The sequence below is a fragment of the Sceloporus undulatus genome, chromosome 9 (genome assembly GCF_019175285.1).
Source record: "Sceloporus undulatus isolate JIND9_A2432 ecotype Alabama chromosome 9, SceUnd_v1.1, whole genome shotgun sequence".
In the NCBI taxonomy this organism is placed as follows: domain Eukaryota; kingdom Metazoa; phylum Chordata; class Lepidosauria; order Squamata; family Phrynosomatidae; genus Sceloporus; species Sceloporus undulatus.
In genome coordinates, this window is record NC_056530.1 from 3165573 (window position 1) to 3188018 (window position 22446).

General features: G+C 43.9%; 1 protein-coding gene across 1 annotated transcript in view; it reads right to left on the reverse strand.

Annotated features, from left to right (window-relative positions):
* The window catches only part of LOC121915473 (non-compact myelin associated protein), a 27347-nt gene extending 5184 nt beyond the window's left edge, over positions 1-22163 (reverse strand). The window contains exon 1 of the mRNA XM_042439783.1: positions 21914-22163. Within this exon, the coding sequence (XP_042295717.1) occupies positions 21914-22163 (250 nt within the window). The remainder of the gene's footprint in view (positions 1-21913) is intronic.
* Between the last annotated feature and the right edge of the window lie 283 nt (positions 22164-22446).

A 22446-nucleotide genomic window follows, 5' to 3' on the forward strand; every position in this document is an offset into this window, starting at 1 on the left:
GAATAGTTCTGAAGAGGAAAATCCAGGTTCAAATCCCGGGTTGGCCAGAAAGTGATCTTGGTAACCAGTTAGTGGTAACCAACCACTAACTCCTTGCCTGAACATCCTCACAGGATTGTTGTGAAAATGAAATATGGGGGTGGGTATCTCTGCCACCTTGAGCATTTGAAGGAAGGGCAGGATAATATTGTAATAAATAGACACATTCAAACACTGCAAAAGCATGTGGTTTGGATTCCTCTGTCCCAACTGGATCCCCCTGCCCATCAATGGAAAAAACTAAGAAATGGGCCATATTTCAGTTGGTTCCCAAAACCAGAACTGAAGTGTTGTCAATTCCAGTTCACGGTGTGGCCCTCAAGCGGGGAACCTCCGCTTTCTCACTTGAGATCTCCCTTGGTACCTTGCACAGGGCTGCAAATAAGCCTACAAAAATTGACCATGCCTACAAATTCCTCAGTCTTGGCACATCCATGCCATAAAAGAAAGGAAGGAAGAAAATTCTAAAGAATTCCCTTTCAAGTTTCAAAAGCTTCTCAGCCTGGTTGCCCAAAGGCATTTCTTAGCCGCCACAGGAAACAGAGCAAATGGCTATTTACAAGTCTGGAGTATAGTTATATTTCTTTGGTCCCACTGTCCCCATTAGTCAAGATGCTTTGCAGACTTTTAAACATGACCCTCTGCCACACCTGTTTTATCGGATGCAGAAATTGGACGGACATACCCACGTCCAAATGGCAGCTCTCTGAGAACAACTATTGCTCAGTCTGGCCCTGGCCCTTGACATAATTACTTGCAGGAAATTGATCCAGTTTGTAGCATACACATATACACCTATCCACTTGTGTCTGCGATGGAGAACACGGCTCTTTTTCCGATGCAAGAAAGGGTGAAAACATGAGGCACCTGTGAGGAGGGAGGAAATGGATGGACTGAGAGCCTCTGCTGGCTCCCAATGAATGGAGTACAGTAGCTGCCGGTAACCTTGACCCTGGCTCTGTGATGAAAAGTCTATAAATGGAATTTCAATAAAACAACACAAAAAACCGGGAAAATCCAGATCGTTGCTGGCAGCCCAGGGGAATGTTGACTTCTGCAAGAGCTTTTGCCCCCAGTTTTTTCAAAGCTCTGAATTACAAGGTTGTTTGTCTCAAAGCAGCCTCACTAGGCAGCCTAGCCAAAATAGAGAGAAGCGAAAAATGAAAATAACGCAGGCCCTGAATCCATAACTGGGTCATTCTCCTCTGTGTGTATAGTGAATAGTGCCTTTGTGTAACCAAGGCTGAGTTACTTTTGTAACACGATAATCTACTTTGGTCAGGGAACATTCCCACTCCCCTTTGAAATAATCAAAAACTCAAAGCTTCCTTCCCTGCTCCATCATTCCTACTGTACATTATTTTTATAGCAAGCATGTGGTCCTCCCATCTTACCCTGTCAGCACTATTACTCTTGTTGTTGAAAAGATGGTGCTGATTCGAAAAGTGGGATCCATCGCTGTTTACCTACCATACAATCCAATTCCCCCAAAAGAGCACTGCTGAACACCTCATTCTTGCAAAATGAGGAAAAGAATCAAGGAAGCTGCATTTTCCTTTCAAGAGGTTGGCAACAAGATGAGATTGGGAAGTGGCAGAAAAAGGACAAATATTGTTTTGAAGCCCGGCGAGGAAAGCCCAGATTGATGACCACATATAGCCCCAAAGCCCTTTTCTGTGGCTTGCAGTTGCAAGCTTCCCTCATGTACCCAAAACCCATGGACACCCATTTCCTAAAATAGATGAAAAATCAAAATCATCCAGTTCTGTGAAAACATGATGGTTTGGGATATAGTGGTTGGGCTCCGCTCTGGTGCTGCAACAAACCACAGTTCCCTGAATTCCACCGTACTGAGCTATGGAAGTTAAAGTGGTGTCAATATTATTTCTGTAGTGTGGATGCAGCCCCAGACAGCTGCTGGTTTTATGCATATCTGAGCCTTCAAAATGAACTTCTGTATTATGGTGTACTTTAAAACCTAGGGATTGCCTACAGCTACCCAGTTTGTTTGATTGCTCCTTTAAAAAAATCTTTGTGTATACTTTTAAGTTAATGTTTGACCTACTGCTTGCAGTGATGCTGAAATCATGGAATAATTAAATTGGTGAAATAATAAATCTTCAACTGACAGAAACATTTGCTTGGCCAGTGCCTTGCAACAGGAGGCTGAACTACAGTAGATTAATGCTTGTCCTGCTCCACCCGGGCTCTTCTTATGTCCTCACAAATGCTGTCCATTTAAACCCAATGGCTTGTTGCTCCTAAAAAACCCAAAACCCCAGTCTTATCCTCCCCAAAGCCTGTTTCCTGTTTAAAAGAGAAGCAAGAGTGTCCAAAATACTATTATTACGTCCATACAGTCTTTTCCAGCCTGACACCCTTCAGATGAGTTGAATTACAACTAGGAGCCACCATCACTCTTCTGGCTAAGGACGATGGCAGTGGAAGTCTAACACATCTGAAGGCTTTTGGTTGAAGAAACTGCATTAACATCTTGGGCTCAGATTACCTACAAGTCCATGTGTCTCTTGTGACCCTGTAAGATAAACTGTGTGTGGCACAGTGTCGCTGCCAAAAAATGGTTAGTTCTGTGGTTGTGCCATTTCCTCCCATTTGCCTGGCTAGTGGCACCTCTTCTACTGTTTAGATGCCACAGTGAGCCCTCTTTATTCCACAAGGCTTTTTAAAACCAGTCTGCTTTTCTTGCTAGGTGCTCTGTGTTTGTTTGCACTGTAGATAACACTAATTCTCTGTGTATTTATTGTTTAATGTAACTATTGGTTTAGGCCAGAATCATACAGTATACGTCTTCTGAATCCTTCTGCTCAGGGATTATTCTGAGATTATTCTATTATGCTTTCCTCCCTTACTGCACAAGAAGCCAGAAGTCTAATAGTGAGGAAATGTTTCTTTCCATTCCAAAGCAGAAATACCGTGTGTGTGTGTTGTGTACCTTCAAGTCGTTTCCGACTTATGGTGACCCTAAAGTCATGGGGTTTTTTTTTGGCAAGATTAGTTCAGAAGAGGTTTGCCAATGCCATTGCCTTCCCCCGAGTCTGAGAGCGTGTGGATATTAATTGGGAATATGGTTATTTCTTTAAACAAATATAAGAGGAAAATATTAAAAGGTGAAAATTAAAACATCTTCTGTTCACCTTATATTAATACTAGTATAATTCCTGCTCATTCATGAGGCCCATGGGCGACCTTGGGCAAGTCACACGCTCTCAGCCTCAGGGGAAGGCAATGGCAATCCTCTTCTAAACTAGTCTTGCCAAGAAAACCCCATGATAGGTTCGCCTGAGGATCACCATAATTCAGAAACTACTTGAAGGCACACAACACACACACACATACACGCCCACTGTTGTCAACCACACAAAAATCTCTCCCCAACGTGTGCAGCTGCATGCAAGAATAAAGTCTCCTGCTGCTTCCTCTAGCATCAATATTGCCCTTTCCTGCTGCCCTACCATGTGCTACAAAATTGCTCACGTGGGCTGGGATACTCTGAAGAAGGAACCATGAAAAGCTCAAGCCAGAAGAGAAGCAGAAGAGAGTCCTGAGAAACCTGCTGATATTATTTAGTTTGCTCTTACTTATGTTTATTATGATAGCAGATTCCACTTGTACTGTAATTCCCTTCCTTGCAATCAATAGCTTCAGTTTAATGAAGTTAATTCTCACACAGGGACATTTGACTCTCTCTATGGAGAAGCTGTTGAAAAGAGACTCCTCTGGCATGTAATCTCTGGTGGTAACATGTTGTACTGGCTGCAGGTTTCAGAACTGTTGGGAAGACCACTGAGATTCTTGATGCGATGGTGGCAAACTGGCAACCCCTGTGCAAGCCCTGAGGAGGCTGTTTCACCAGCATTTCTGTGACAAACGTATGCTCTGAGGCAGCATCTGCACTGCAAAAATAATCCAGGTTGACACCACTAGAGAATTTTGAGATTTGTAGCCTGTTATGGCACCAGAGTGCTATAACACTATGAGCCATTTACAGTAGCTTTCTGACAAGGCTAAAATGTCTCACAAAACTACCATTCCTGGAATTCCATAATTCCATAGCGCTGAGCTATGGCAGTTAAAGTCATATCAACCTGGATTATTTCTGCAGTGGGGATGCTGCTCTCCAAATGGATGTTGCTGGTAGGATGGACAGAATGGCTGCCTGAGCAGAAACTGTGGCTTCAGTCCAGCATTTGTGAAAAGGAACTGGTACCACTGAACACTATGGAGCTGCCTTCATCCCATCCACTGCTTCCCCTTTCTTAGTCAGGCTGGACGTAAAGACTCTTTTTTTCTTCCTGGATTGAATTTGAGAACACTCCCCTCCCTCCAAACACACACACACCTCCTTTTTCCTCCTCTTTTCTACAACAAGAACTTGTCTCTAAGTCTTGTACTTTCAGGATGGGAGTGGGGATGGGAGATGGCACACAGCCTACCTTCTCCCAGTATCCCTGTCCTGGTCTAACAGGTGTTCTTAAGAAGGATGAAGGAGCCGTTTCTTTAGTTAGATGCTGACTTGACTCACCCTTTCAACCAGCTTGTCAGCCTGGGCAGAATTTCCTGGATGGTGTGAGAGAGCAAGGCCAAGATTTTTAATGATTATTATGATTATTAATCCAAGCACCGCACCTAATTGCCAAAAGAAACATTTGAGTGCATGGAGACTGGCCAGGAGCTGGGGTGTGTGCAGGGGTTGGGAAGGATGGTCGTCACCGTTGTTGGCTGTGTCCATATCCACAAAAAGTGCACAATAGCTAGCACTCATAGAGGGCAGTTGGGTCCAGACAGCTGCACTAATTACTTTTCTTGACAGCACTATGTAGATCTATATGCAGCTAAAGCGGTCCATGGAATCTGTCTCTTGGGCCTAGTACAGACCGCCGGTTTGCGGCAGCCTGGGGCCAATTCTAGGGTTCCAAAGCACGCAGCATCCACATGCTCCGGAACTCTAGCACGTATGAGCGGCACCATCTTTATGCAGTGCCATCCATATGATGTGTGTTTTCATGACATGTCTTGTGTGACACATCCAAAAGGCCTTAGTTGCACAGGCTACCATATTGGGCTTTAGTTGCACAGGCTACCATATCACCATTTATAAGCTGAACCCAGGGCTCTCTGTTTGCAATGGCTCACTTGAAGAGGACTACAAATCAGAAAGACGTTTGAGACAAACAAAAGCAAAACCTCTTCATTTCCAATCAAATGCTCAGATATTCTCAGAATAACATACCCTCCCTTTCCCCTCACTGAAGTGAACGGCTACTATTTCTTCCTTTAAAAGTAAGATAATGGAGACTGCAGTCAAGAAATCAGCAGACTAGGAGTTGGAAAGGCAGCTAAGTAGGAACTAGACAAGATGCTGACACATGAAGATATATCATTGAATACTAAAGTTAGGATTATCCATATCATCATATTTCCAATTTCTTTGGCCATATCATGGGAGGTAATGACTCACTAGAATAATAATAATAATAATAGGTTTTATTTATATACCGCCCAATCACTGGGAATCCGAGCGGTTTACAATAGAGGGGATAACAGACAGTTCCCTGCCCACAGGCTTACAATCTAAAAGACACGACACAAAAGGAGAAGGGAATGGTGAGGGGGGGGAGGGAATCAGGTCCAGCATTCTTCTCTCCCTCTGAGGCTTAGGGCAGATGGACCGGAGGGAGGGCTCTTCTGGCTTCAGCTAGCCCTGATGGTACTGGGCCAGCCTTCTCCTCCCTCCTCAGAGGCCGAAAGATGACATTAGGGAGGGGGAGCCTCCTTCTTCAGCAGCCCCTGATGGTACTGGGCCAGCCTACTCTCTCCCTCAGAGGGCCAAAGATGACAGTTAGGGAGGGAAAGGAGCCTCTTTCTTCAGGCTAGCCCCTGATGATACTGGGCCAGCCTTCTCTCTCCCTCTCAGAGGCCGAAAGATGACAGTTAGGGAGGGAGGAGCCTCTGTCTACAGAGACACAATAATGCTTGGCAAAGATAGAAGGCACTAGGAAAAGAGGCAGACCACAATCCAGGTGGATAGACTCCGTCAAGGAAGCCACAGCCCGAGTTTGCAAGACCTGAGCACAGCTGTAGATGACAGCATTTGGAGGGCTCCATTTCACAAGGTCACCATAACACAAAGTTGACTTGACCAGCAATTAACAAGAAATTGCATATGGACATGATCCTTCCTGTATATTGAGTTGAAGTGCAATGGAGATAGTGAGCTGTGTACAAACCACATAATGCCCTCTTCCAAACTCCAAAGTTAATTCAGAGTGTGAATGATCAAAATATGTCTTGCATGTGGAACAAGATATTAGGCCAACACAGCACTAGACCACAGTCCTCTCATATGTAGTGCTTTATGAAATTTTTGAAGTACAACCCCCATCATCCTTAATATGTATGGTACTTAGCAAGATGGGAAGGGCTATGCTAGGGCTTTATCAGGTAAAAAGCACATCCTCTGTGACCAAGACAATATGACTGTTTTTAAGCCAAGTAAACTAGCTATCCAATAGCAGAATGCCCATGTCCACTCCACCCACACCTATCAAGTTTTCTCATTCTGCAACACTGTCTCTTGGGAGATCTGCCCAGACACTTAAAGATGCACAACAATCCCCTGAAGTGTCAGCCACTGCCCTGTGACCTAACAATATTTCCAGCATTTCCAAAGCTGCTAGGTATGGGACCATTTGAAGGCAAAAAATAAGGGTTGGCAGGTGCATGAGGATGCTAGACGCTCTGTCCAAAGTGGTTGGCAATACTGAAGAGTGAGAGAGAGGAAGCTGGTGCTGAATTGGCACAGCGGGTGAGATTTTTGTGTGTGTGTGTGTGTGAGAGTAGTTTGAGAACGCCTACATGAGGAGGAATTCTCCCCCTCAAGCTCAGGTATGTTGAGCCGCACAGCTGTTGGCTTCAATTGTATGCATGTACGCGTGCACACAAACGTGTGGATCAGACACACACACAACCTCATTTGCTCTTCCAGTCATACACATGCCTCCTTGAGGGCAAGGTGTAGCTTGCTGTACCAAAATCCTATTCTAGCTTCCTTATGTAAATATTCTCCAGTCTAACATGTCTTCTCAGGGCAGTGCAAGTGGCTGCCTCCAGGCCTCTTATCTTTTTAAGAGACCTCACAGAATCAAACAGTTACACAGTCCACCCCCATTAACTGAAGAAAACCTATTAGGATTGCCAATTGAGGATTATCCTTGCCCCGAAGTTTCCAAATCAACACCTGAGATGCAGGAATAGCCCCAGGTGATATTAAACATTACACATTAAGTACCAACATGGCTTAGCTATAGGGACTCAAGCCATTTTACAAATTATTGAAGCCAGTACAGACAATATAGCAGAAACTGTTTGGTTTCTTTGTGTGTGCTTGTGTTTGTGTGTGTGCCTTCAAGTTGTCTATTGATTTGTAGTGACAACATGGATTTCATGGGGTTTTCTTAAGCACAGACTACTCAGAGATGGTTTGGCCAGTCCCTTCCTCTGAAAGATGGCCCACAGCACCTGGTAATCTTTGGCAGTCTCCCATTCAAGTAACTAGCCAGGGCTGATTCTGCTTAGCTTCCAAGATCAGATAGGATCTGGTGCCTTTAAGGTATTTAGGCTATTTCTTTTTATGCATTACTAGTTTTTCTGATGGGCTAGCATGACATACTGGTTTGAGTGTTGGAAACCAGAATTTGATTTCCTACTTGGCCATGGAAACCCACTGGGTGACCTTGGGCCAGTCACACGCTCTCAGCCTCAGGGAAAGGCAATGGCAAACCTTGTCCGAACAAATCTTGCCAAGTAACCCCATGATAGGATCACCATAAGTTGGAAATGACTTGAAGGCACACAACAACAGTTTTTACTGAGGGAGGCAGGAGAAGGTGAACAGAGATCCAGGGAAGTTACTTATAAAATGTAATTGGCTACTGTTATAGTTCCAAGCTGCCACTCCAAAATAGTTAATTGCACTTATATGTATAACTTTAATGAAGTTTTTACTTCTAGGTTTCTCATAAATAAATAAAATTGTACTTTTTAGTTTGTTGTTGTTGTGTGGCTTCATGTTGTTTTCAATTTATGGCCCTATCACAGGGTTTTCTTGACAAGATGTGTTCGGAGGGGGGATTGCCTTTGCCCTCCTCTGAGGCTGAGAGAGTGTGACTTGCCCAAGGCCACTCAGAGGGTTTCCTTGATTGAGTGGTGATTTGAACCCTGATCTCCAAAGACACTCAAACCAAAATTTTTTGATTACATCAATATTTGCAACAGAGGTGGAGGCTGAACTTGCACTGTAATTCAGTATTCCTCCTCTGCCAGTTGGTAAGGCCATACACACCAAAATACAACCAGAAAGTTAGTTACATTTCAAATGGCATGAAGCTGTCCCTTCTTAAGTTCTAATTGCAATGTAGCTTAGTTACATCTTTGTTTCTTGAAAAGGAATACAGAATGACTGTATTTGTACAGTGGACCCTTGTTATACGCTGGGGTTTGGTTCCAAGATCTCCTGTGTATAACAAAATCCGTGTATGCTCAACTCCCATTAAATATAATGACATAGCAAAATGGTGTCCCTAATAAAAAAATGGAACATCAAGGTAAATTTATACTTTTTTGGAACATTTTCAAACTGTGTATGCTTGAATCCGTGTATAAAAAATCCGTGTATAAGAAGGGCCGACTGTAATTTGTTCTTTACAATTATGTAGCTACCGTAGTTCCTCCCTGGCTCTTGGAGAGTATACAGATGTGCTGTTTGCAGTGGCAGTCACACATTTATGCTACATCTAGTACAGTGTGTCCCTTGTCATGGTCACTCTGAGTGTCTTTCAGTCAGCAGTCTCACATAGTGCTTTCTTCGTTCTGTGATTCCTTATGGAAGATTGCTTAAATATGTGGACTTGTGGAGGTGCTACCTCACAGGCAAAGTACAGCCCACCTGCTGGAAAGTGTGTGTAAGAGAAATACAAGCTTTGCAATACCTGTGCATTCAAAACACAAAATATGTACCTGTGCCAGGGCTCAGTAGCTGGTTAGCCATGGCTCTGTACCAGAAAACACGTTTGTGACACAAGCACAAAGCATGCATGCTATTTCATAGGGCATTTGTTTTCAAATACTTATTAACTCCAAAACAAGTATTTCCTTGTTACGGGGAAAAAATAGCTTCCAAAATATAGCAATCTGTGCGATACAGTATACCACTCAAAGTGATGAACTAGGACTTGGGAGAGCTGGTTTCAAGTCCCCAAGGAGCCATGCAGCTCATTGGGTGACCTTGTGCCAGTTACTCTCTTTCACCCAGACCTATCTTACAGGGTTGTTGAGTAATAGCAAGTAGCAATAGCAAGTACATTTCTATACCGCTTTTCAGTGCACTTAAGCACTCTCTAAGCAGTTTACAAAGTGTAAGCTAACTGCCACCAACAAGCTGGGTACTGGATAAGGAGAAATATAGATAAGGAGAACCATGTAAGTTCATTGGAGGAAATATAACTAAATCCTAACCCTAGCCCTAACCAAACCCTAACCCTAATTGATGATGATGATGATCATCATCATCATCATCATCACCACCACCACCTCCTGCAAAAAAAAAAAAGAAGAAGAAGAAGAAGAAGAAGAAGAAGAATATTCAGAATTTTAAAATTCAGTACCAACCAGCTGACCAGTTCAACATTCAAGTTACACTCACAATCTCAAAGTACAACTGATAGTGGTAGTTCAGGTATCCTTAAGCAAAGAAATTCTACTATTATATGCAAAGAAACTCGACTACTAGATACTATTAGATGAGCAAAGAAACGCTACTACTTTGACACAGACTGAATACATGTACACACACACACACACACACACATCTGTTGTGGGGGAAATTGAATCTATTATACCAATGTACCAAGCCAGAGCACCAGAGGACTACATCCAGACTCTCAGGCTTGCCAATATTTTGCCAGGTGCTAAAAAGCTACACTTTTTGAATGTCAGACTTTTCAGTCGCTTTTATAAGGATAGGACCTCTCAAGAAAAATAACGAGAGATAGAACATAGTGAGGAAGGCAGGATAAATTAGCTTTTTCTTCTCTAGGATATTAAGCTAGAATCCTGCTGGGGCACAACTGTACTGTTAAAATCAATTGGGCAATTGGTTGGCCTTTTTGGTTAAGTGTAGTCTTTATTGTAGCCAATAACTTGGCAAGTTCACACAGACACACCACTTTTTTTGACTTGGTGGGTAGGTGAGCGGAGAGCTCATCTACAATGCACAAGAGGGGAACACAAGGCTGTAGTGCCTGTTGCACAGTTGGGTAACCTAGCATGAAAATGCCACCGGTGTATATATTGAAGCTATGCGAAAGTACATAAGTACGTCTCCTATATGATCCACCCCATACATTCAGGTCCTCTGTCAGACACTGACTCCAGTCAGCCGGGACTAGGTCAGCAACTGTCAGCCAGAGGACTTTTTCTTTGGCCGTCCCTAGACTGTGGAATGACCTGCCGGAAGAGATTCGGCAGCTGAATGCGCTGTTCGAATTTAAAATAGCATTAACATGTAGTCTCTTCTGTCCAGCCTTTCCAGATGATTTTTAAATTGCAAATTTTAAATGATGAATTTTGAAATGATTAATTATTTTAATCATTGAATCATAGAATCATAGAGTTGGAAGAGACCGCAAGGGCTATCCAATCCAACCCCCTGCCATGCAGGAAATCCAAATCAAAGCATCCCTGACAGATGGTCATCTAACCTCTGCTTAAAGACCTCCAAGGAAGGAGAATCCACTACACTCCAAGGAAGGAGTGTGTTCCACTGTCGAACAGCCCTTACTGTCAGGAAGTTCCTCCTAATGTTGAGGTGGAATCTTTTTTCCTTCAGCTTGCATCCATTGTTCCGGGTCCTGTTCAATGGAGCAGCAGAAAACAAACTTTCTCCCTCCTCAATATGACTTTCTTTCAAATATTTAAACAGGGCTATCATATCACCTCTTAACCTTCTTTTCTCCAGGCTAAGCATCCCCAGCTCCCTAAGTCATTCCTCATAGGATGTGGTTTCCAGACCTTTCACCATTTTAGTCGCCCTCCTTTGGACACGCTCCAGTTTCTCAATGTCCTTTTTAAATTGTGGCGCCCAGAACTGGACACAATATTCCAGGTGGGGCCTGACCAGAGCAGAATACAGTGGCACTATTACTTCCCTTCATCTAGACACTATACTTTTATTGATGCAGCCTAAAATTGCTGTTCACTCATGTTCAACTTGTGGTCCACTTGGACTCCCAGATCCCTTTCACATGTAGTTTCATTCAGCCAGGTATCCCCCATCCTATATCTGTGCATTTCATTTTTCTGCCCTAAGTGCAGTACCTTACATTTCTCTGTGTTGAATTTCATTTTGTTAACTTTGGCCCAGCTTTCTAGTCTATTCAGGTCATTTTGAATGTTGATCCTGTCCTCTGGAGTATTAGCTATTCCTCCCAATTTGGTGTCATCTGCACATTTGATAAGTATACTCCCAATTCTGTCATCCAAGTCATTGATGAAGATGTTGAATAGCACTGGGCCCAGGACAGAGCCCTGTGGGACCCCACTGGTCACTTCTCTCCAGGATGAAAAGGAGCCATTGTTGGGTTTGGCCGGTTAACCAATTACAAATCCATGTAACAGTTACCTTGTCTATCCCACATTTTACAAGTTTGTTTGCAAGAATGTCATAACAAACCTTGTCAAAGGCCTTAGTGAAATCAAGATATACTATATCCACAGCATTCCCTTCATCTACCAAGTTGGTAATTTTATCAAAGAAAGAGATCAGGTTTGTCTGGCATGACTCCTTTCTCTGAAACCCATGTTGACTTTTTGTGATTATGGCATTGCCTTCTAGATGTTCACAGACTCTCTGTTTAATGATCTGCTCTAGAATCTTTCCTGGTATTGATGTCAGACTGACTGGATGATAATTGTTGGGATCCTAATATGTATGGGTTTTGTTTGTGCTTTTAAAGTGATGTGTGTTTCTAACTGATATTGTGTTTTTAACTGATGTTGTTCATTTATTGGTCTGTTGTTGCTCTCTGCCTCAATCCATGGGGGAGAGGAGGTTAAGAAATAACTACTACTACTACTACTACTACTACTACATGGTAATTCCTTTTAATCAGAGTAGCTTAATTCAAGCATCTTCATCGTAATTGCTAGCTGGAAGTTCTCCTCCTGCTCCCACTTTTTCAAATGACTCACACATACCTGGTAAGACCTGGTTCAGCCCAGATCAAATTCCACACTGAATGCCATAAAGGAGGAGCTAAATGCACACAGGACACAACAGGAGTATTACCTAAGAAAGGGATGGGGACAGAGATGCAGTTATGTAGGTTTAAGCTTCGCCCTTAACATATTCCGTACCTTTTTCTTTTTTTAGATAATGATAAGTAATGGTTTGCATTCTTCATGTGGTTTGATGGTGGCCCCTGTGTAATACATAGGGTTTCAATACCCCAGTTTGGCCAGGTTTTACTTGGATCCTTGGCCTATTTGGACCATAATCTGGACCAAATACTAAGCTTTTTTTAAAAGTAGGGGCTCGTCTGCACTGTAGAAATAATGCAGTTTGACACCACAATACAGAATCATGGGATTTGGAAGTGTATGAGGCACCAGCATGGTTTGGCAGAGAAGGCTACCAATCACAGGATTCCATAGGATTCCATAGGAAGCTGCCTTATTTCTACACTGTAGAGGTGATGCCTCTCCATTGTAGAAATAAGGCAGTTTCCTATGGAATCCTGTGATTTATTTTTCTCACGTTTAGCCCCAAAGGTGCTGCAAGATTCAACCTGAATCAGGCAGTTCTGTACCGAAAGAAGTACTTCAAATATCCCTGTTGAAAACATTTAGGATGCTATTTCATCTACGGAATATAAAATGCTTTTCACCATTTTGAAATCAAGGAAATCAAAACAAAGGACTCCCAGCCAGCCTCTGAAATGGAAGGAGGGAAGTTGCTAGCAAGCATTTAAAAAATAAATAAAATAAAAATTATGTTAGCGATCCTCCCACTGTTAAACCAACTTTCTGATTTAATTTCTCTAATGCTTCCTCAATTCAAAGACACAAACAGCAGCTAATCTAATGGGTGACTGGTCAGGGAGCCAAAAAAGCAGGTGGTTGAAACTTTCACATCAGTATCATGTTTCTTTAATGCCTGGAGAGCTGGACTGTGGTCAATTGTGTTCACAACAATGCAAAATGCGTGTTTTGTTCCTCGCTGCCATAGACATCATAGTTCTCTCAGTTGCAACTGACTGATCTTAAAAGCATCTTCTGACTTATGGCAACCCTATTGTGGGGTTTTCTCAGCAAGATTTGTTCAAAGGCAGTTTGCCATTAGCTTCCTCAGAAAGTGTCAGCCAGTGGGTTTCCTTGGCTAAGCAGGGATTTCAACCCTCGTCTTTCAGAGTCTTAACCCAGCACTCAAACCAATATATCATGATGGCTCTTAGCCTGAATTTACCCTCAGAGGATTGTTCTTTATTCATGTTTCTAATGCACTTGGGGAGAGCCAGAGTGGCATAGTATTTTGAGTGCTGGACTACAACTCTGGAGACCAGAGTTTGATTCCCCATTTGGCCATGAAACCCACTGGATGACCATGGGCAAGTCACACTCTCTCAGCCTCAGGGGAAAGCAATGGCAAACCTCCTCTGAACAAATCCTGCCAAGAACACACCATAAAAGGGTTTCCTTAGGGTTGCCGTAAGTCAGAAACGTCTTGGAGGGCACAACAACAATAGACTTGAGAGGGTGAAATCCCCAACAACATCATATTTCTCTGACTTGGTAGTTTGACGCTATGGGTGAACTATCCATACAACCAGGGTGACCAGATGTTCTAACCGCAAAGGAGGACAAGGCACTGCAAAATATAGGGCATTCAAGAAGCATGTAGAACATTACAAAATAAAAGCTAAAAACACTAATAAAAATGTAAATTCATGCTCCTTGGTCATGCTCAAAATGGAGGACTTTTAAAAATCCCTCCTGGACAGAAGCTTAAAGTGGAGGGCTTGTCCTGGAAAGGGAGAACATCAGGTCACCCTGCATACAATTACAGAATAGAAATGGATAACTCACCTTTCCAGGTCCTTTGCAGTACCTGCCACTGCTCAGAATGGTCAGGAGTGAGAATATATATATATATATATATATATATATTGTGGAATTAAGAGACAGAAAGCCTCTCGAACCACTAGTCACACCACTCAGTCATATCAGTCCAGCGCACCAATACTTCACCTGGTTGCTTGTAGAGAAACAAGTCTGGCAGGTTACAGCCTTATAGCACAACTACCTCTCTTCCTGTACATAAATCCATCCAGCCCCACCTCTTCCTATCTCCAAACATCCCTTTTTTATTTAAAAAAATGAAAAATAAAACATATAATACATCATGCCTGTCTTGGTGAAGCTTCAGACGTTGATTGGTTAAGCTAAGTCTGTGTTGTTCAAGGAACAAAAATGTTTTCAATCCATTTTCAGGGACAGAAGGGAAAGGTGTCCGTTCGGCCAGGATGAAAATCTCACACAAGGGATGTCTCAGAATTGGGAAGTAATCTCAAGCACATCCCAAAGCATAGAGTCAAGAAATTTAAAGACAAGGACAACTCCATATAGCATGGGAGTTACCCCAACTGTGCCTGATAGAAGCAAATTTTCCTGCTTTTACATTTTCAATTCACGTGACATAGGCAAAGATCAGGAACAAGTAGTAATGACTCCAGTAAATACTAGGCATTTTTCTTAGCAACCTATGCATCTAAACTACATAAGGACTAAGAGTCAAGATGCTTGAGGAAATATTGCTCATCCAAAACATCAACAAACTTGGAGCCCACTGGAGACACAGTCCCGATTCCTGTAATGGTATTTGCTAAAGATGGATTGATCTTTCAGACTGCCACAGTTGACACACTTGACATCTCACCTGTGGACCTAACACTCAAATCCATCTTACCTGTGGACATAATAAACCATTACTTGTCAGCATCTATTGTCATGAATTTGGGATTTCAACAGCAAGAAGAGACAAACGCTTTGAGATCTTGCTTGTTTATTTGGGTTAGTTTTGCTTGGTAAGGTGGTGAAAACAGACAGGTATAGTCAAGTCCAGAATGTTAAGATGAGCTTGTAGCAATGGCATGAGAAAAATGCCATAAGCTAGAAAATGTAAACATTTCTCAATGATGTCAAAGGAGGTGGAAGCACTGCTTCTCATGTACCAAAACTGGGCATATAGAATCATAGAGTTGGAAGAGACTGCAAGGGCCATCCAGTCCAACCCCATTCTGCCATGCAGGAACTCACAATCAAAGAATTCCCAACAGATGTCCATCCAGCCTCTGTTTAAAGGCCTCCAAGGAAAGAGACTCCACTGCACTCTGAGGGAGTTTGTTCCACTATCAAACAGCCACTACTGTCAGGAAGTTCCTCCTAATGTTGAGGTGGAATCCCTTAGAATCACACGTCTTTGTCACAGAAAACTAAACTTCCAGTTCTGTCTTATTTTGTCACCTGCACCACTATAAACAGTAACCAAAATGAAACTGTGACTCCTAACAAGATCCATCAAATAAATAGGAATTAAACAAGAGTTAGGGCTGGTGGGTGAAATAAACAGGCTGGCCTTCTATCCCTTTAGAGAATCACAGAATCTGGAAGGGGCTGCAAGGGTCATCTAATCCAACCCCCTGCCATGCAGAAATATACACCTGAAAGATAGCCATCCATCTTCCAAAGAAGAGGAGTCCCCTACCACTACCTCCAGCAGTCTATTCCACTGTCAAGCAGTTTTACAGTAAAGATATTCTTCCTAATATTTAGGTGGAATCTCTTTTCTTGTACAGTTGCCCCTCCATATTCGCTAGGGTTAGGGGAACAAAACCCCTGTGAATATGGAAAAACCGCAAATAACAAAAATACTGTTTTTACCTGAGAAGACACCTCTCTAGGAAACTCTAGGTCCTCCAGTGCAACTCTGTGGTCAATGTCCAACATAAACTGACCATAGAATGGCACTGGAGTAGCTACAAATGCTCTTTCAGTGTGACTTTTAGTTAAAGTTGACCACAGAGTTGCACTGGAGCACTTAGACAGCCCTAGAGAGAACATATTAATGAAATCCGTGAATAATCAAGCCGCAAATATCAAAGCCGCAAATATGGAGGGATGACTGTAATTTGAATCCACTGGTCTCTGCTACAGACTGCATCCGCTCTGCAGAAATAATGCAGTTTGACAACACTTTTATCTATGGCAGCTCAATGCTATGGAATCCTGGGATTTGTAATTTGTGGTGTCACCAACGTTTTCTGACACAGAAGGCTAAATATCTCACTAAACTATAAATCTCAGGAGTTCATCGCATCAAGCCATGGCAGTTAAAGTGGTGTCAAACTGTTTTATTTCTGCAGTGTAGATGCAGCCCCAGTCTCTTGAGCAACAGAGTTGGGTAAGTTGTGTAAAAGAGTGGATTTCAGCAGGTCTTGCTTGTCACATCAGCACTTATTTTTACCCAGCAATCCTAAATCATCAATTGGTTCAATGTGTCTCCTTTCTCTGGAACTATTGGTTAAATTTAGGTTAATATCACCAAATCTCCTATTCTTGCCATATACTTATTTTTCACCGCAACCAAAAACAGCTAAGACCAAAATATAAAAATAAAAATAAACCCAGTATATCTATTAATTTTTCTCATTGTTACGTCCCAGCCAATGTCATATCCTGGGGTGGAAAATAAAGTCCCATGCAATTTTTTAATGAACCATGAAGCAGAGAAGCAGACGTGACGCGCTCCAGTCGTCAGTAGCTTGGCTCCATTCAGGAGAAATGCAAACTTCTTCCATTGGAGGGGCATTAGAAACTAATTTGGGGTCAGGAAATGCAAGAAATGTACATTTAATTTTATCTGGTTTTATTTCATTTTCATTCAACATTGTTTGTTTGTTTTTTGTCTCTCCATATTTATGTAGAACACACTTCCTTCTGCACAAACAAATACCGGTACTTGTTTGGATATGGGGTATTTTTATATTTTGCAATCCACTGAAATTCATAAAGTGCAAATGTATTTATCATGGTGCCAGATTTAAATTTAAAAAGCAAGGTGTGACAGTCAGATCTAGAATCATAGAAACATAGAGTTGGAAGAGACCCCAAGGGCTGTCCAGTCCAGCTCCCTGCCGTGCAGGAACTCTCAATCAAAGCATCCCCAACAGATGGCCATGCAGCCTCTGTTTAAAGACCTCCAAAGAAGGGAGCATGTTCCACTCTCAAACAGTCCTTACTGTCAGGGAGTTCCTCCTAATGTTGAGCTGGAATCTCTTTTCCTGTAACTTGCATGATGCATCCATTGCTCCATATTCTAGTCTCTGAAGCAGCAGAAAACAAGCTTGCTCCATCCTCATTATGACATCCCTTCAAATACTTAAACACTTACTTAAATACGTAATTCTTAAAGTTACAGTTTTATTTAGCTGTAATCCTGAAGCCAACTAATTCCTGTCTGAACACAAAGTAGGTGACCAAAATTTCCTAGGATGGAGCTAGGACAGTTACATTTCCTACACAATCCTATGTGTCTTTACTCAGAAATAACCTGGGTGTGTTCATTTAGGATAAACATGCATAGGACTGCAGACTTAATGAGGATTTAACCTTCTATTCAAACCACTTTAGAGGCAAGCCCCCCAAGATTTGCTGGACTCCAGCTCCCATCAGCCCCAGACAGCAAAGCCAATGCTCAAGATTATGGGTGCTAGAATTTAGCAACATCTGGAAGACCGCAGATTCCCCACTCCTTTACTCAGACATTATGTTTTGGTGGGTTATTTGTACAGTATTTACAAGCGGTAACTTAATAGCATGCATTTCCTTCCATAATTTAGATTTCAAGAAAAAATACTATGAGCAACTTAAAACTACTAACATGCCAGTGTAAACATGCCCAAAGAGCTATGCACTGCTATTTATTTCTAATCCGCCTTGATTCCCTCAGGAAAAGGCAGAATGTAAACAACTTATTATTATTATTATTATTATTATTATTATTATTATTATTATTACAGTTCACTACAGTTTTGGAAGTGCCTGGTTAGATTGGCATTGCCTCTATTCATTATGATACTAATTAGCTATATGGAGTAGGAAGTGATGATGATTTTTAGAAACAGGACATTTTCTGTATGAGGTGGAGATGAGTCCCCACTATCCCGTCATTCATGCTGGATTCAACTTTGTCATGTTATGACTGCAGCCTGAGCCATTCACAAGCAGCAGGTTTATAAGCAACAGATGCTCAGCTAGACTCAACAACGGACCTGCAGATTCTTTTCAGCATATTCTATGGAACTGAAAGCTCAGTTGTTTAGACAGACCATCAGATGTCAGGAGGGTTACTTTGTTGGACTCAGATTCCCCAACCAGCATGGCACTGAAAACAGAATGAAGTAGACTAACATGTAGAGCTGGCTTGGAATAGTGGTTTGAGTGTTGGACTAAGACTGGAGATCTGGGTTCGAATCCCAGATCGTCCATGGAACCTAGTGGGTCACCTTGGGCAAGTCACACTCTCTCAGCCTCAAAGGATGCCAATGGCAAACCCACTCTGAAGAAGCATGCCTAAGTTTCACCTTAGGGTCCCCATAAGTCAGAAACAACTTGAAGGCACAGAACAACAAGTGATTGTGAATACCGAACAATTACCTGGATTTACTTAAGTTACACAAGTCACAGGGTTTTCTTGGCACGTTTCTTCAGAGGGGGTTTGTCATTGCCATCCTCTGAGGCTGAGAGAGTGTGACTTGCCCAAGGTCACCCAGTGGCCCAGCTGCAAATCGAACCCTGGTCTCCAGAGTCATAGTCCAATGCTCAAACCACTACCCCAAGCTGGCTCTCACTTTCAATCCTATTCTTAGCTTAATTATGTTTTTTATTTTTCCATGATACAAATCTTACACCTTTTATCCACTCTTAATCTGTACTCTGGAAAAGTCAGCATATAAATAGTATCATCAGCGACATTGCGTAAAAACGACAAGTGCCACAAAATATTGCCATGGGACAGGGATGAGAAATGCAATATTGCTGAATGGCAACACCCGCCATCCCTCACCACTGGCTGAGCATGCCAAGGCTAATGGTTTCCATGGCCATGTGAGGATTCGAACCCTGTTCTCCAGAGTCATAGTCCAATGCTCAAACCACCACACCACACTTGCTCATAAAGTCAGTATACGCAATTCACACAATGCAGTCCTCTTCTAAGAGGAGATCCATGTGCTGTCATAGGTTCCCTTAGTCACACAAACGATCTTCTCCTTCTACTTCCCTGCACATCATCCAGAAAACACTGCACAACCAATAGTGCTGGGCTAGATTCTGAAGCAAATGTCCAGAGTTTATTTTAACAGAATGAGAAGGCAAGCGCAACAGGCCTTTCAATACATTTTAAAGCAGCTAAAGCAATATGTGGGAGGGAGCATATCTGGAAGACCATTAAGTGAAGTAGCTCAAATGACCAAGCTCTATTGTCACAAACAATGAACAACTGGGTCTTAGGGGAAAAAAAAGCTGACTCAAGCAAGTGAGCCAAGCTGTACGGTAAATGAAACCTTGGAAACTGGGTGGCCCATGTCCTCCTTTTCCAGGCCATGGCTTCCACTTTCTCTCCAGGAGGAATTCCAAAATGTCCTCCACTTTGAGCAGGACTAAGAAGCATGCAAACATCCAGAACTTCCTAGCCGGCACGGCCACTGGCTGCTGGAGAATGCTGAGAGTTGTAATCCAGGATTACAGAGGAGGTTTGCCATTGCCTTCCCCTGAGCTGAGAGCGTGAGACTTGCCACTCAATGGCTTCCATGGCGGTGCCAGGATTCGAACCTTGGTCTCCCAGTGTCCTAACCCGACGCCAAACCATACACCTCTGGCTCTCATACTCTAAAGTCAAGTATGAGGGCCAGAGGAGTGTAATGGTTTGGCGTCGCGTTAGGACACTGGGAGACCAAGGTTCGAATCCTGGCACAGCCATGGAAAGCCATTGAGTGGCAAGTCTCACGCTCCAGCCTCAGGGGAAGGCAATGGCAAACCTCCCTAAGAAACTTGCCAAGAAAACCCTACGATAAGTTGGAAATGACTTGAAGGCACACAACAGCAAACAGCACAACTCAAATGCCCCACAAAGGTTTGTATTTGCAAACCACTTTTCCCTTAGGCTGTTTCCCATAACTTTCTTAAAGAAATCAAGTTTTCTCTGTTTAAGAAATATTCAGTTTGCCCACAATGGAGAGGCAGCTACAAAGAAAGCCGTGTCTCCCATGATCGATCATGCAGAGTGGTATAGAACTGAAATGGCACATGTTATTGCACTTTTAACTGGGCTCTGCACCACACATTGAACACCCTCCGACAAAAACAAACCCTGGCAACCACAAAGCAATGCTTTCACAAATCAATCAAAACTTTGACAGTGTTGTTGCCCTTGGGGAGGGTAGATTCTGCTATATCAGGCAACGCCTTTCAGAACAAAAAACTCCTGCTGTACTGTGAACCCAGTCCCATGCATTTCCTCCCTCTGGCTGGTGGTTGTTAGTGTTGTCATGTGCTTTCAAGGTCATTTCCAAGTTATGGCAACCCTTAAGGCAAACCTCTCCTGGGGTTCTGGAGTTTTCTTGGCAAGATTGTTCAGAGGGGGTTTGTGATTTCCATCCTCTGAGGCTGAGAGAGTGTGACTTGCCCTGGCACCCCATGGTTCCTGCCCAGCTGCGAATCGAACCCTGGTCTCCAGAGCTGTAGTCCACATTCAAACCACAAACCATGATGGCTTGGTGGCCTTTAGCAAAGCACACAACATCCAAAGCCACAGAACAGCGATGCCTTCATGGGAACACCAACATGTGTAAAATACATGTTGCAGTACTTTATGCATTTCAGCCTGGACATGTATTTTATGCAGGTTTTGTGGCCCCCTAAAGGATCGCTGTTTTTGTGGCTTTTTGGATGTGATAGTACTTGGCTTGGGCTAGACAGCCAGGTGCCCTTCCCCAAAAGCAAGCCAGGCAACAAGGCATGATGCCCTGGGAGGGAAGCAGTGCTGGGCAAAGCGCCCTCCTGGCTCCGGCAGCAGGGCTCCTCTTCCAGAGGGCTGGGGCCTTCCTCGTCTGCTGGGACTGCAACTCCCATCGGCCCCCGCCCGCCGCAGCAGAGCCAAGGCTGAGCATGCTCTCAGCTGCAGACCCAGGACCCAAGAGTTCGCTCGCTGTGAGAAGGGGAAACCCCAGGAAAGACCTTGGCCAGACTTTCTGCCAAGTGCATTGTGTTTTCACCTGGAGATCAGGCAGCCAGAAGCACACACAACACACACACACACGCACTTGACTGGCTAGTCCATCATCCCTTCCCCAGCACTTTCTTAATAAAGTAATAAATGTGCATTGCATATATGCTTGGCCAGCAAGCCCATCCTCCGCCCGATCCTCCCCTGTCCCCCGCTCCCTCCTGGAGAAGATCGGTGCCCAATTCTGTCCCACTTGGGGTAAATCTTCCTTGGGATCCTATTCTTCAGTCCCACCTGGAGTAGATCCCGCGTGGGATCCTATCCCCAATCCCATCTGGAGGAGTTCCTGCTTGGGATCCTACTCTTCGATCCCCCTGGAGTAGATTTATGCGGGATCCTACTCCCAATCCCCTTGATAGATCCTAGGCGGAGTGCCATCCCTCGATCCCGAGGGGAGTCGATCGTGCGCCCAACCCTGTCCTCCCGGAGTCTTCCCCGGGGGGGCTCCCTACCAACCTGGCTGCTCCCGAAGGCCTTGCTGGGAAGTGGCGAGCTTCCCTGGGGGCCCTCCGCCCTCAGCGCCTCCCGGATCCCGGAGCGGAGGGCTGGCTGACTGGCTGCGACCAGTCCGCTGGGGCTGCTGCCCCTCCTCGTTCCTTCCTTCTTTCTTCCTCTTGCCTGCCTGCCTCCCTCTCGCCGCCGCCTCCAGGTGACCCTCCAGGGCTGAGTCCCAGGAGCCAGAAGCAGGCTGACAGAGTGGCAGCATCCCAGCGGGGGATGGATGGGCCCCCAGCCCTGGCCCCAGGGATGGGCCCTTGGCATCGGATCCTAGAACCCTGCAGTTGGAAGAAGACCCCATGGGCCCACCCAGGCCCTGAGTCCCCCCCCCCGGGAGTAGATCTGGCGGGAACCTACTCCTCAAACCCCCCCAGTAGGTCCTCCTGGCTGCCATGCAGGAACCCCCCTCCAAGCCCAGGGGGGTCCTCCCCATCCCTTAAAAGAACAGGAACATTCAAAGAAAGACCTGCCCGACACTCCGCAAAGGACAA